Source organism: Danio rerio, chromosome 23 (genome assembly GCF_049306965.1).
Source record: "Danio rerio strain Tuebingen ecotype United States chromosome 23, GRCz12tu, whole genome shotgun sequence".
Lineage (NCBI taxonomy): Eukaryota > Metazoa > Chordata > Actinopteri > Cypriniformes > Danionidae > Danio > Danio rerio.
Genome location: NC_133198.1, coordinates 39726143 through 39741033, shown reverse-complemented (window position 1 = coordinate 39741033; position 14891 = coordinate 39726143). Strand labels below are relative to the sequence as shown.

Here is a 14891-nt window from a genome sequence, read left to right as displayed (position 1 = left end):
GTAGTAAAGTAGGCATTTACTTCAGAAATATCAGGAAAGGATTTGAGGAGAGTTATTACAACCTAACAGACACCACCTCCTCACCATTTCTGTTTGTTGTCAAAGTTGACGGTTGGTGGGGCGTGGTTAAGTATGTTAGCCACACCCCTAAAAGCTCAGACAGATGTTATCAGAGAATTGAACAGAAAACGAACAGGAAGTGCATTTTCAGATTTCAATTAAAGATTACAAGGAGAAACTATTTTTATCTCCTTAATGGCATGCACAGATGAATTGTTCACCACAAAACTAGCAATGTGAGCTAACAAAATCAACACGGTTAGTTTTGATTTCATGTGTATCAATATTTTATCATCTTTTATTTGCTATGGATTAATAAATAACATTGGTGTGAAATGTTCTTGTGGTTTGGAGTTTTATACCAATATTATATACAATTGTAAGCTGATTTGTATAAAAGTGTCTCTAAGTCAATAAAATTAGAGGTGTCTGTGAAGTAAAAACATTGGGAGATGTAAACTCTTTTTATTATGCATGTAAATTTAGCCACACAGTGGCTCAGTGGTTAGCACTGTAGCCTCACAGCAAGATGGTCACTGGTTGGAGTCCCGACTGGGTCAGTTCGCATTTCTGTGTGGAGTTTGGATAGAGAATATCAAGAAAACAGGAAGAGGAAAGCTTCATATTTTTTGGAAAATTTGATGGCTCATTATGCATATACTTATATTACAGCTGTGTAAAACATATGCTGGATAAGTTGGCGGTTCATTCCGCTGTGGTGACCCCTGATGAGTAAAAGGACTAAACTGAAGGAAAATGAACGAATGAATGAATGATATAAAGTTGCAGTTACATTATTTATTTTTATTCAGTGATAAGAAAAACAGATGTAAGATGTAAATTGGCAAATGCTAGAAGATTAAAAAACTGAATTGTGCGATAAAGTCAGATCTCTATATTGTTAGTAGAAAATGGACTGATTCTATTGAATTATTTAACCTTATTATAGAATTCAGAAAGTCAAAACTACAAGGCAAAGGAAAGTTAAAAATGTTAACACAAAATAAAGAAATAGTCAGAATTACAGGATGTAAAACTGAGAATTCTGAGGATTTTTTCTTTAGAATTTTAAGACATGAACACACAATTGTTAAAATAAAACAATTAAAATAGATTAGATATAAACTTCAAATTCTGAAAAACTTTATTCAAGTTTTCATCTTATTTTTAGTACTTTTCCAAATCAGAAACCAGCTTCCAGACACTAACTGGCCACTTTATTAGGTACATCTGTCCAACTGCCCGTTAACACAAATTTCTAATCAGCCAATAAAATGGCAGCAACTCAATGCATTTAAGCATGTAGACTTGGTCAAGACGATCCGCTGCAACTGAGCAATAGTAATGTCCTGCTCATACTGTGAGATTTTAACCATGATTTTGTCATCTGGGAGAAATTTGGGAAATCCTAAAATATTCCTGAAATCCTAGGCTAAAATATGCGGTCTTTGATGATTGATTTGACATGTTTACAGACAGCCACTTAATGCCCGTTGCGATCAGATTTTTCCTCAGATGAAGTTCTGGCAGTGTCAGAAAATATTACACACTTTCCTGTAGTGTGAAAACAGCTGCGATTAGTGTCAATCCAAGAACCAATAGGAGCTCTGAGTTTGATGACGCGACTTATGCGACAATTCAATGACCGCGGGAAAATTACTAAACAGTTTTTTTCTCCGTGATTTATTATTGAGACATGCCGTGTGCTAAATTGCCGCTACAGATTGTTTACGTTTGATGTGAGAAATCATTTTAGAACATGGCACTGTGAAAGTGTCGTCATATAGTAGATAGTGGATGACGTCAAACTCCGAGGGCCTTTTCTTTCTTGTTTTGCATGTCTTCACTGTCGTTCAGTCTGACTTTATGACAACTGAGATCTTACAATGTGGCATGGTAGCCATGTTTGTGCAATCTGACATGCTACAATCCGTTAGTATTAAAAGTAAAAAAAAAAATAAAATGAAATAAAATTTGCAACTCAAATCATCTCAGACTAGCTTCTTAAACATGACAATGAGTTCACTGTACTCAAATGGCCTCCACAGTTACCAGATGTCAATCCAATAGAGCACCTTAGGGATGTGATGGAGATTCGCATCATGGATGTGCAGCGGAAAAACCTGCAGCAACTGCATGATGCTGTCATGTCAATATGGAGCAAAATTTCTGAGGAATATTTCCAGTACCTTGTTAAATCGATGCCACAAAGGATTAAGGCAGTTCTGAAAGCAAAAGGGTGTCCAACCCTGTACTAAACTATTAAATTGACCAGTGAGTGTATATTGTCATTCATCCTGCAGTGTTTCACAGATAAAAAAAAAAACAAGTATACCTCTACATCTCGATTGAGCTTCTCCATCATCTTCTCTTTCTGTTCCTCTGTCACATAAACCTTCTGCATGTTATTTCTGAAATCCATGTCTTTAAAAGTGGGCAGCTCTTTTACCTGCGTCAGAAAAAAAAGAAAAGAAAAAAAGATCAAGACCAAAGACTCTGAGTTTGTGTCTGAGGTCAGATCAGGTACACTTGGGAAAAACAACATTTTACCTTCTCTTTGTCACTGGCCTCACGATCTACCAGAGAACCCTGGAGAAAAAAAACAGAGAACGAAATGACACACTTTTACTTTTAAAGACAGTCGTGATTGCCCAGGATTGAAACCATATAGGATGTTTTGAAAAGTGCAATATCACCCTCTTGTGGCACAAAATCAAAACAGCAATACAAAAATAACTCACATTCTTGCGAAAAGATATGAATTTACATTTGAATTTGTTTAATGAATGGGTTAACCCCTTGAGATGAATCATCTTATTTTTGAGGGGGTCCCGAAAAAGTTCATAATTCAAACAGAGTACTTCACATCATGACAAACATACAACTTACAAAACAAACAAACAAACAAACAAACATCACACTTCACCTGAAACACTTTCCACAATCTAAAGCCTAAATAAACAAAAACATATAATCAAAAGTACAAACAACTTGATATACAAATAAATAATAAACATTTCAATTGGAACCAATATTAATAACATTCGCAAGTTGTTTCCAAAAAAGAAAATAAATTAGGCCTGAAAAGACTAAATGACTTAATTGATCTAAAAGAGGAAGGGAGATTGTTCCAGTCGGAAGTAGCTTTGTATTGAAAGGACCTATGGCCACGGTTATGTTTGATGTTAGTGTCTTTTTCTTTGTGTATTTATTTTTCTCACCCTCCTCTCCGCTTTTTACTCCACTCTTAGGTTTCATTTCAGTTCACTGTGGTTATTCAACTTTGCTTGTTGAACTTCGTTGGCTCCAAGTAAAACTTTGACCATCTTGTAAGGTTTTGTTTCGATGAATTGTTGTTAGATTAGATTGAGTGTTTTGCCACCTGTGTAATTTTGAGTTTTGTAGTTTAATTAGTTCAGTTTGGGTGTCGTGTGCACAGAAGATCTCGGCTTTTATTTTCATTATTACTTTTTTGGCGCCTAGTTTAGACTTTAGATTTAAGGAATGTTTTGTTTTGTTAAATTCTTTGATTTGGCATTCACTCAGTGTTTTTGTTTAAAGAGAATAATTGTAAAAGTTTATTTTTTCCATTTGTTATTGTTACATATTGTTTAAACTATTGAGTAAAAAAATAGCTTAAATAGAGAATAGATTTCGGCCTCATCCTTGATCTGTCACACACATTACACCTGTCTCACCTAAACGTTTTCAATTGTTGCAATTCTGGGAACAAACAAATAAATCTGTAGCAAATGGCGAAGCAAATATGAGGAGGTAAATGGAACAAAAAACTGTTTTAAATAAGAGGAGAAACTAAAATAAACACATTTAAAAAGAAACAAATGCCATGGATACTTGTTGCGTCCCAATCCGCATACTATGCGTCCTAAATAGTATTTGAAAATAGAATTAGTATGTCCCAAACCATAGTATGTTGAAAAGAGTATGCCAGAGGCTCCCGGATGGTTTGCTATACTTTAAAATTTAAGTGTTGAACCGTCCATACTCTAAATCGCTGATATTGCTCACAATACACTGCGCCTTGGACGTAAATTCGATCAGAACTACAAACGCGTGTGAAAAGTGTAAATAAACTACAAACATAATGGATGAGCAAGACCAACAGTCAAGTAGAGAGGCTTTGGTAAAGATGTTTAATTGACTGTTAGTCAATATCTAGGCCACTGGAAAATATTTAAATCGCATTATCTGTGTTATATTTCATCTGCAACAACAAGACTGAACTTATATAAAGATGCGTTTGGACGTCAAAACGTCTGAATGCATAATTACCCAAAGACCTAAGGAGATTTCGCTGCATGAAAGACTCGTGAATGAGAGATTAACCTGCTGCTGCTTCTCCAATAAGGTAGGAAATTAAATACAACATGTGTGGATGATTGACAGGGCTCATAACTAAGCAACACAATGATCTGTTAAAGAGGAAGTAGCATGTCCCAAAGCTTGCATACTCTTCTGTTGCACACTCAAAAGTATATGTTTCCTTCACAAAAAAAGTACATACTTTTAGGGCGTAGTATAAGTATGTGAATTGGAAACTTAGGTTGAAGCAAACCAAGAGTTTCATATAATATGCAATGATGAGTTCTGTAGGGACATCTTAAAACAAACCTACATAGAGATTTGAAGACAGTATTTAGAGATTTTGTATTGTGATAAATAATATCGGCACAATCAAAACTAGAGAAAATCAATTTAGAGATCTTTTTTTTTCTTACTTTAAATGAAAAACAATTAATAGTATGATAAAGAAAACTTAAGCAGCGATATGACTATTATAGCTAGTATTTTTATCATTGCTAGTTGTACTATTAATATATTATGATATACAGTAGTTCAAACCTTTTTTACAACAACTTTAACTAAATTAAACATTTTATTTAAAAAGTTGCATTCAAAAGTGACTGTAAAGGCTTTAATGCTATTTTTTAAATATTTAACAAATGTTGTTGCTTTGACATTTATATACATGTTAAAGAATCACGCACAATTAAAAAAAACATCCCAAAGAAAGAACATCTACATTTCTGCAGTCAGAAATTATATTTTTAATTTTTTACCTTCAGGTCGTATTTTCGGTGGACGAGGAGTCTGTGGCTGAACATGTTCCTCATGACAATCAGGTACGTGTCTTCGCTCTCCACCGTAATGCGGTACATGCCCAGAAACTGAGGGAGGAGTGTGCTGCCATGACACTTCACTATATGCTGAGGAGTACACAAGACACAACAAATTATATATTCACATCGTTTAGGAACAACAAATGAAACAAATTATGGGTGATCGAAGATACATTTGGGGCCCTATCATACACCCGGCGCAATAAGGCCCAAGATATGTTTGGTGCTATGTGTTGCTATTTTCTGACCAGGGCAACCCTAATTTTTCTGTTTCCCGCCACGTTGTTTAAATAGCAAATCCATTTGCACCACTTTGTAGACTCATAAGTCTAGAAAACCAGTCTAGAAAAGAGGCATGTTAAGGCGCATTGTTGGCGTGTTGCTATTTTGAGGAACTAAAATAGACTGTGTAGCGACATTTTCATACCCTGGTCTAATGCGCCACCTGGCTTGAGAAACCCGTTCTCAAAGACCTATATTTAATCATTATTTGGGTAGCACACATATCCTAAACGCCTTCGGCAGAATTCAAATGAGCCATTTTAATCTAGATTAATTCTAAGATTACAGTGAGATTAATCTAGATTTTTTTTTTAATTATCTATGCCCACCTTTAATTATTATCAATATTATTATTATTATTATTAGTAGTAGTAGTAGTAGTAGTATTTAATTTATGCATATTTATTCATATTCATGAATCTCACCTAAAAAAATAAAATAAAAATGATTTCTTGTGGCCGGAATATATCAGTGTATTTTTTCCATCATGCAACTTTACTTTTGGTAGTTTTTCCACTTATTTTTTTATTTATAAAAGCCTTCAGTAAAAGCTAGTAATTTTGATATGATTACATCATATCATTGAGTACAAAAACTTTTCCAAAAATATGTGTATGTCAACTCTGTTACCATTACTGTACCTTGGGTTTAAACTGATAAATGTTTCTCCTACATGTATATGCAAGATACAATGACGTCACTTTTCCTTCACTGATAAGATCTGAAGGACTAAAAGCTAAGCGTGCTATTTTTGAGAAATATTTACATTCAAAAAGTACTTACACCAATATTAACTTAATAAAACGTCAAAACTGTTCTTTTCTTGTCTTTTAATCATGATTTTATTAGAGCCAAGAACTCATTTATGTCATCAAGTGGAGTTTTGGGCATAAACTTATATATGTTAATTAATCATGATAAACTCTGTCACTGAAAAGTAACTGAAAGTAAAATGGAGAATGTTTGACAAGCATATGTTTATTAAATGAAATGTTTTCAATAAAATAATGGATTTCTTTCAGATAATAGGCCTTTATTTCCTGAACCTTTTGAAATGCAAAATGTCTCTCTAATTATAGAATCACCCGTATGGTATTCGGGCAGCTAAACAAGCCCACAGGGTTAATAAATGACAATGTTGTTTTTCCATGTCCGCATCAGCGCACACCTGCACCAGTTAAACATGAGCGCACTGTGCATGAATATAAGGGAAGAATCGTGCAGGAAGTATTTTGTTGTTATAGATATCAAGAAAAAGTGTTAGACCGACCCCCAGGGCAGCACAAATGCAGAAGCACAGCGTTGATTAAGATCTGCTCATTCAGCTGCAATGGAAAATGATATTAAAAAAGCTCACACATAATAGTGTCACAGCATTTGTGCTATTCTCACTTGTTTACGGTGAAAAGATTTTGACTGTCACTTATTTTTTTTTGTCAGTTTGTTCAGTTATAGATTGTTATAGATGTTATTCATGGTTTCCCAGTACTGGGTTGCGGATGGAAGGGCATCCGCTGCACAAAAAAACATATGCTGGAAAAGTAGGCGGTTCATTTCACTGTGGCGACCTCTCATTACTCAGAGATTAAGCCGAAAAGAAATGAATTAATTCATTAATGTTGTTTATGCTATATTGTTTGTAGTTGTGTACGTTTCATATGTAGATACATTCATTTGTGTTGTCAAATTAGTTACTTATATGGTGTAAGAGGACTTTAAGTGTTTAAGTGGGGGTTAAGCGTTTATTTACATTTATATTTAAAAAACAATATATATATATATATATATATAGCACTATTGTTTCATAAATAAAGTTAACTTTTTTTAAAGTTCGGGGTTAATATGTTTTTTAAGGCAAGATGTGCACTTGATTAATAAAAAAATATAGTAAGTTAATTTATCAATCAATCAATCAATCAATCAATCAATCAATCAATCAATCTCTATCTGTCTGTCTGTCTGTCTGTCTGTCTATCTATCTATCTATCCAATCATTTTCCTTGGCTTAGTTCCTTTATTCATCAGGCGTTGCAGAATGAACCGCCAACTTATTAAGCATATGCTTTACATGCAGCACGCAGGCGTTTGCCTTTTACATCGGCTGCATCTGCAGAAGGCAGCTCATTGGCGGCTGTTGAACAGATCAATCTATTACTTTTCATCTGCACCAAAGCCCGTGGCAGCTTCCTCCTATGCTGTTTCCTTAACCGGCAAAATATAACTCTTATTATTATCTTATTTCCTCTATATTTTGTGGACATTTCAGTCAACAGTTCTGTGAATATAACTAAAATGCAAATGAAAAGATAGTTTACCCAAAAATGAAAATTCACTTACTATTTACACACTTTCAAGTGGTTCTAAACCTCTAGAGAAGATATTTTGAAGAAAACTGAAAACCTGCAACCATATTTACTCTCCCTTCAGTGGCTATAAACCTTTGATTTTCTTTATTCTGTTGGACAAAAGAGAAGAAATTTTAAATATTGCTGAAAACCGGTAACCATTGACTTCTATAGAAGAAAAAAACAATACTATGGAAATCAATGGTTACAGGTTTCCAGCATTCTTCAATATATCTTCTTTTGTGTTCAACAGAGGGAAGAAAGTCAAACAGGTTTGAAACAAGAAAAGGGTGAGTAAATGATGACAGAATATTCTGTTATGGATGAACTACCCCTTTAAATAAGCATCAACAAAGCTCATTGTGGAACAAGAGAAGAGGAATTTACCTATTTTAAGGAAGTGCGGTGGAACATGAAAATGATGGAGCATGAAAATGTGTACAGAGGAAATAAACAACAGGGCGTGCAGGATCCCAGCTGGGTAATAAAACATTAAAAATAGCTGGAGCCTGAATTCTTTAGTCTGATCATATCGCCAACAAAGGCGCACTTGTGTAATGTGTGAACTATAATGATTTGCAATTCAATTCTAGTTGAAGTAGCTTGGCATACGACGTGCCTGTACTGTTTTGCAACCAGCTTTTTAGTTACTGAAGCTAAAGTTTAATAAAGAGGTCAGGGGCTCCTCGCAGTTTTGTTGACATGCTAGTTTCTTGTGGAGAAGTTATGCATTCATATAAACGGATGGACAGCAGTACATACAGACTAGAACACTTAAAGGGATAGTTTACCAAATAAAAAAAAAATAAAAAAGCTCTTCACACTCAAGAGTTTCTATGCTTTTATGAATTTCTTTAAGTTATTCCAGATGCGTTATTTTTGGTATTTAACTTCAGGAAATCGCTGAAGGCATATATCATGTTATCATAACAATATAATGTGGCAATAAGATCGTAACTGTACTGTGCATTTAAAGCGTGGCCATATTCATCTATGTTAACATACAAAAACAGCATTAACATTATAGCAGACACTGTAAAATGCCCATTCCCAGCCATCAGACTTTTCTGACATGGTATTCGAGTGTCATCGAGTGTCAGAATGTTGTTGGACTGCTACACAAGAGCTGTTATTTGGGATTATAGATAGCAAAATTTTGCGTTTTTTATTTTAGCGTTGTTTTTTAAAAGCATGACAGTAAAAGATGAACACGGTTATGAATTTATTCAAAAATTTGCTTGATTGTTGTAAAAATTTGTAACAATGACAAATAAATACTAATTTGTGCATCTCCTGACTTCGGTGTGCAGCCATGCTGCTGTTGTAGATGATGTGTTCTGGAATTTTCATACCCCTTGGTTTTAAGTGTGGTCCTGAAAAATCACCAAATCTTTCAAGGGCTATCTTGCATCTCCCCTTAGCCCTATGCCTTCAAGCTTAAGATAATTAGGACACCCCTACCCCTTCACATGAACTTCCAGGTAAGGGGAAGGGCTAAGGGGTATAATTGGGATTGGGCCTAAGTGTCTTCCAGGCCTCCAATCCGTATTTGCGAAATTAAAGAACATTGAAAAACCTGCCTCATGCTCATAAATATTTAATGAGCACAAGACACTCAACTATTGTTGTCATGATACTGGAATTCGGTACCAATCGATACTGAAATTTTTAAATAATCCATTTCCCGCCAGTGCTTAATTTGTGAATTGCGAGGCCCTGGAACAGTTTGAGGTAACGGATCCAGCATGTTACCCGAGGATGTAGAGATGTCTCGCATGCGGTGGGGGGTAGCAGGGTGTTGGATGGCGGAGGGGTGTCACAGACATAAGTTAAGAGCTGGGAGGGTTGATTGTTGCGGAAGAAATTGAAAGTAAACAGCGGACGCGGGAGGAGGGCGGTTGAGGAGGGGGATTGGTAAAATGAGGCACCGGATCAGATTTCAGAGGTGCCGAATCGGGAGTGTACCGGTACAAATTGCGCCCTGTTTCCCGCTAACATTTGAGCACTGTTGAGAGCGTTCTTAAATAGAATATATGTGCCATTGTGTTCACATGCTCAACAGAAATTACTTGGCCGTGAAGGTCATCAATTCACCGCAATCCCCACTGGTTATTGAGTGTAACCAGAGATACAGGGGCATCAGAGTGTTTTAAAGCTGTGAAGATCAGCTGGTTTGTCTATAAGCTGAGATTTGAGCAATCCACTGATGAATTGCGGCTTTAAAACACTCCAGTGTCCCTGTATCTCTGCTTACACTCAGTAAACAGCAGTGAGTTTGGTGAACTGATGACCTTCACGGCCAATCACAGTCATTTCTGTTGAGCATGTGAACACTATGGCAAATCAGCGCTGTTTAAGAATGTGCTCCACAGCGCTCAAATGTTAGCGGGAAATGGACGTTTTTTACATTAACTTAACTATCACACTTTCAGTATACAGCAGGTAGTTATTGTCAGTGTATGTTGGAATAATTGTTCATTAGGAACACCATCAGACTATAGAAATGTCGCTTTCCCCTTTAAGCATGAATGTCCTGAGCATGTTGCGAGTTACCTGGTGATACTCGGACAGAATGTTATGCATATCGGCTACTTCTTCACTGGAGATCTGCTTGACGATCAGCGTGCGGTCATAGGACGTGAAGAGAAGACCTTCCCCCTGTCCGTCGCCTTTCATAGGAGCACTGCGGGCCAGAGATGCCTGATGGGAAACACACATAGCAGATTTATTATACTGTACGCAAGAACAAAAGAAACCATTACATAGAAACTGTTACTGGTATACATTCTCATGCATATTTAGATCAAGTCCAAATATAAGCTGGTTTATCAATGGAAGCATTAGATCTGGTGATCTCACAAAATGTTTTGCATTTTAAAGGGGACCTATTATGCAAAAATCACTTTTATAAGGGGTTTAAACACAGTTGTGTGGCAACAGTGTGTGAATATAACCAGCCTCTAATAGTAAAAAATTATTGATTTAGTTTTTTTTATAATTAGACTTAATAAAAACAGTCTGCAGAAACACTTTAATTAATATTCTGCCTTTGTACATGTCATTAGAGGGTGAAAGCTCCGCCCCATCCGTGACAATTTCACCCTTGTTAGCATAAACAGTCCTAAGTGAGAATCAGCCATTCACCATTAGAGTTTTTGTGCCATACCTGTTAAAGATAATGTCACGACTAAGAGGCATTTAAAATGTAGAGCTTTAGGCCCTGTTTACACTAGTGCATTTTAGTTTTGAAACAGCGTTTTAGATCAAAAACGATCCGCGTCCACACTACAGTTTCACCTAGTGTCTCTGGATAAATCTCTGTCCACACTACTCCACCAAAAACGTACATCACGTGACCATTCGCGCACTCTGGGCATGCGCGTTCTAGTATAAACAGAAAGCATGCGTCTCGCTCGGCATTTGGTTATTGTTAGTCAACAAACGCCGGTTGAACATTAAACGCAATGGCAAAGAAAGCAAGAGAGGTATTTTTGTGGACAGACAACAAGGTCGAGTTGTTACTAAACGTAACAAATTAATAACTGCACAATGGCGCCAAAAACAGGCAATAGTGCAAACAACGCTCCCATTTCTGTGCCAATGTTGTTATTTATAGTACTGTCTTCCGGTAGCGTTATAGCCATGTGTTATAGTCATGTGATAGGGACTTGACGAATAAGAAAAGGATACGCTATGACACAAAAGCCCTAGTTAGGTAGCGAATCTCAGCCGCCCCGCCTCCGTTTTCAGATGTCTCCGTTTTTCCTCAGCCACACTGAAACGGAGCAGCAGCGTTTTAGAATGAAAACAGCCTCTCCAGCGTTTGTGGTGTAGTGTGGACAGATGGCGTAACCGTAGCAAAACTTATGCGTTTTAAAACCTTAGGGTGCACAAACAAATACTATAGTCTCAATAGACTGCCATTTTTTGAGCCACTTCTATTGACATATTTAGTTGACTGCCACAGTGCTGATGCATAGGCGTTTGTAGCTCCGCCCACTTTTCAAAAGAGCACAATCTCATTTGAATTTAAAGCAAGTCAACAAAATGGCACAATTTGGCTTAAAGCCTAAAAGGGTCAGAGTTATAAAGCATTATTTGTGAGATATTTTGAGGTGACACTTTATATACACACTCCAAGCTTATCAGGGACAAGGGGCATAATAGGTCCCCTTTAAATAATAATAAACAAAAGTCACCTGGTAGTCAAGATCTTCAATTCCAAATCGCTCCCTGAGGTTTCTGAAAACTTGTGGACAATACTCCTTGAACTTAAAATGGCTTGGAAGATTCTCCCTGTAAGACACAGAAGGGTCGTTTCAAAAATCATACTTGCATGTAACACACTCCATTTCTTATAGTGGTGTAACAGATCACACGTCTCACGGTTCAGATCACACTACGGTTTTTGAGTCACAGATCAGACCATTTTTCAGCAAAAAAGGGAGACGACAAACATCATTTGCTTTCCTTTTATACAAAAATATCACAGCAAAAAACATTGGTTTAAACAAACATAACTTAGAACCTGTCATTTAAATTTTAAAAAAATTAAGAAAGAACTAGTTGGAAAAAAAAAAGGAAAATATTTAATACGAAAATGATCTCTGCTACTGTTGCTGATAATACTAAATTTAGAAATCTAACATCTTTAACAGCATATCATATTTATTTTCAATTAATGATTCAACAATTCAAATAAAACCATGTTTCATTAAAGTTGGATCATTTTTGAAAAAATATTCAGTGACATTATTTATGGCTGTTTGTCCCCACCAATTGGTTACACAATGTAATTGCTTACACCACTGTCAAACATTTACCAGCGTCAAGTTCCATTAAACAGTGATTTTAATTTTAACCTTTACCATAAACATCAGTGTTCATATCTGAACTATAAACTGTTTTCCCAGTACTGCTGTGTTATTTAATTGTTTGTAACTAAAAGAAAAAAGTGTGAAAACTAAATCTCTCTCGATCAAACACTGATTTGAATGCAGCGCTTCGAAGGATTAATAAACACATGCAAATCATTATTTGATCATTCATGTTGCGCAGATCTGAATTGAGATCCTGATCTTTTAATGTTTAAAATGAATTAAAACAGGCTAAACAAACAGTAATGTAATGTATTTTTTATTTACTGCCATGTCAGCAACCAAGGCTATTTTCATAGCAAGAACATTTCAATAATAAAAAAAAAACAATTAATAACAACAAACAAATGAATACACAAGTTAAATAAGATATTTTGTATTAATACATTATAAGAATTCTGAAATCGCTTCTGGTGTCACGATCCTCCAAATCCTCGATTCGATTACATTTTCGATTCTAAAGTCACGATTCGCTTTTCGATTATGAATAATTTATTAATTAACAACGAATTAATTATTTGTAGCCTACCGTTTAAACTACCTGACTTGCATGGTCTTTGTTTTACCCATAAACAAATCATACAGTAAATGAATAAAGGTAAGTTACACACATAATTACCACCTGTCAATCACTTTTTTCTGTGGGACTCGTGAATAGGCAGTGATCTGTGTCGTTATAATGGCGTCGGTAAAAAAGGTGCACAACCAACAGGAACCAGCCAACAGTATCTGAGGTGTTTGCTAAAATGACTAAGTACTTGTGTGAAAGTAAAAGATGTAAGCAGTCTACTGACTCGCTGACTGCCTTGACCCGCTGTCTCGAGCGCATGACAATGTGTGTGCGTCTGTGTCTGGTCACGTGATGTGCGTTTTCAGCGGTAGTGAGGAAGGAGGGCTGCTTAGAAATGCTACACGCCAGTGTGGATGTGGATCGTTGTCGTTCTAAAATGCCATTTAAAAACAAAGACATATTAGTGTAAACAGGGCCTGAGTGTGTATTTTTCACGAGCGGATTTGCAACGGGTGCGGGGCGGAGGATCGCGATGCGCCCATCGTCTATCATCCCAACCGTAATACGTACATAGCAGAGCTTGCAAACTGTTTTTTTTGTCAACAACACGAACGTTGTCAACATAACTAACTGGAAATCAAAAACACTTCCACACCGGCGACTTCATTGAAAGAGGAGAGGGTTTAAGTTCTGTCGACGGGTCTCCTGCGTCTGCAGTTTAACAAGCACTTCAACAAGCCAGTTTTTTTCCCGCTTGGCAAGCCAAGCTAACGTAACATGGGGGCGTGGCAGCATCAACGATTCTATTTTTTGATTCGATAATTGAAGTTGAGCATAAATTTCGATCGATTTCGATTAAAAATTGAAATCGTGACACCCTTATCCTTAAGAGAGTTTATTTCATAAAAAAGTCTTCTGGAATCATTAAAAGCAGGACAGTCAAGTAAAATGTGTTTTTGAACAAACATTGTGAACAAACATTGAGTGGGGTCTTCATCTTTAAGTAAAAAGGCGTGGGTTAATCTTGTATGTCCAATATGACATCTGGTAAAAATTACATGATCAAATCCTGTCTTAAAATGTCTTGAAATCCAACCTGAAATCTCACACTGAATGTTATGTAATTTATTATTTTCCAATGCATCCCACTCCTCTCATCACATATTTAAAATGTAAACGTTGATAAAAAGGTCTCATCTCTGAAGGAGGAATTTGACATTGGTTGACCCCTTGCTTCAAAGCGTATTTAGCAGCTGCATCAGCTCGCACAAAATCCTGAAAGCCCAACATGTCCTGGAACCCAGCAAAAATGATGTGATAAAACTGATTTTGTAGATGGTGAACTTTGGTTAAAATACTATCAATCAAAAGGTGATGTTTTTTGTAGATTCCATCACTTGGAGGCATGATTTGGAGTCTGTAAAACTAATAAGAGTTCTTTTGTTGGACATTTTCTATATACTCCAATGCTAAAAGTAAAGCACAGGCCTCAGCTGTGAATATGGAGCATTCATTATGCAGATTGACTACATAACTTTGTTGTCCAGTCAGCTAAACAAACAGTGACAGGAAACACCTTTAATTAATAGCCTAAGAAAGCATTTAGGCAGATCCCACCACAACTTTATCCATCATCATTATATTTTACAGAGAAACCAAAATGCATTTATACACA

The 14891-nt window shown here is 36.1% G+C and overlaps 1 protein-coding gene across 1 annotated transcript in view; it reads right to left on the bottom strand.

Moving 5' to 3' along the window:
- pip4k2ca (phosphatidylinositol-5-phosphate 4-kinase, type II, gamma a) overlaps positions 1-14891 on the bottom strand; it is a 28520-nt gene that overhangs the window by 6898 nt on the left and 6731 nt on the right. Inside the window, exons 3-7 of the mRNA NM_200101.3 lie at positions 12028-12124; positions 10382-10528; positions 5142-5288; positions 2611-2649; positions 2396-2509 (exon numbers count right to left, since the gene is read on the bottom strand). Of these exons, the coding sequence (NP_956395.3) occupies positions 2396-2509; positions 2611-2649; positions 5142-5288; positions 10382-10528; positions 12028-12124 (544 nt within the window). The remainder of the gene's footprint in view (positions 1-2395; positions 2510-2610; positions 2650-5141; positions 5289-10381; positions 10529-12027; positions 12125-14891) is intronic.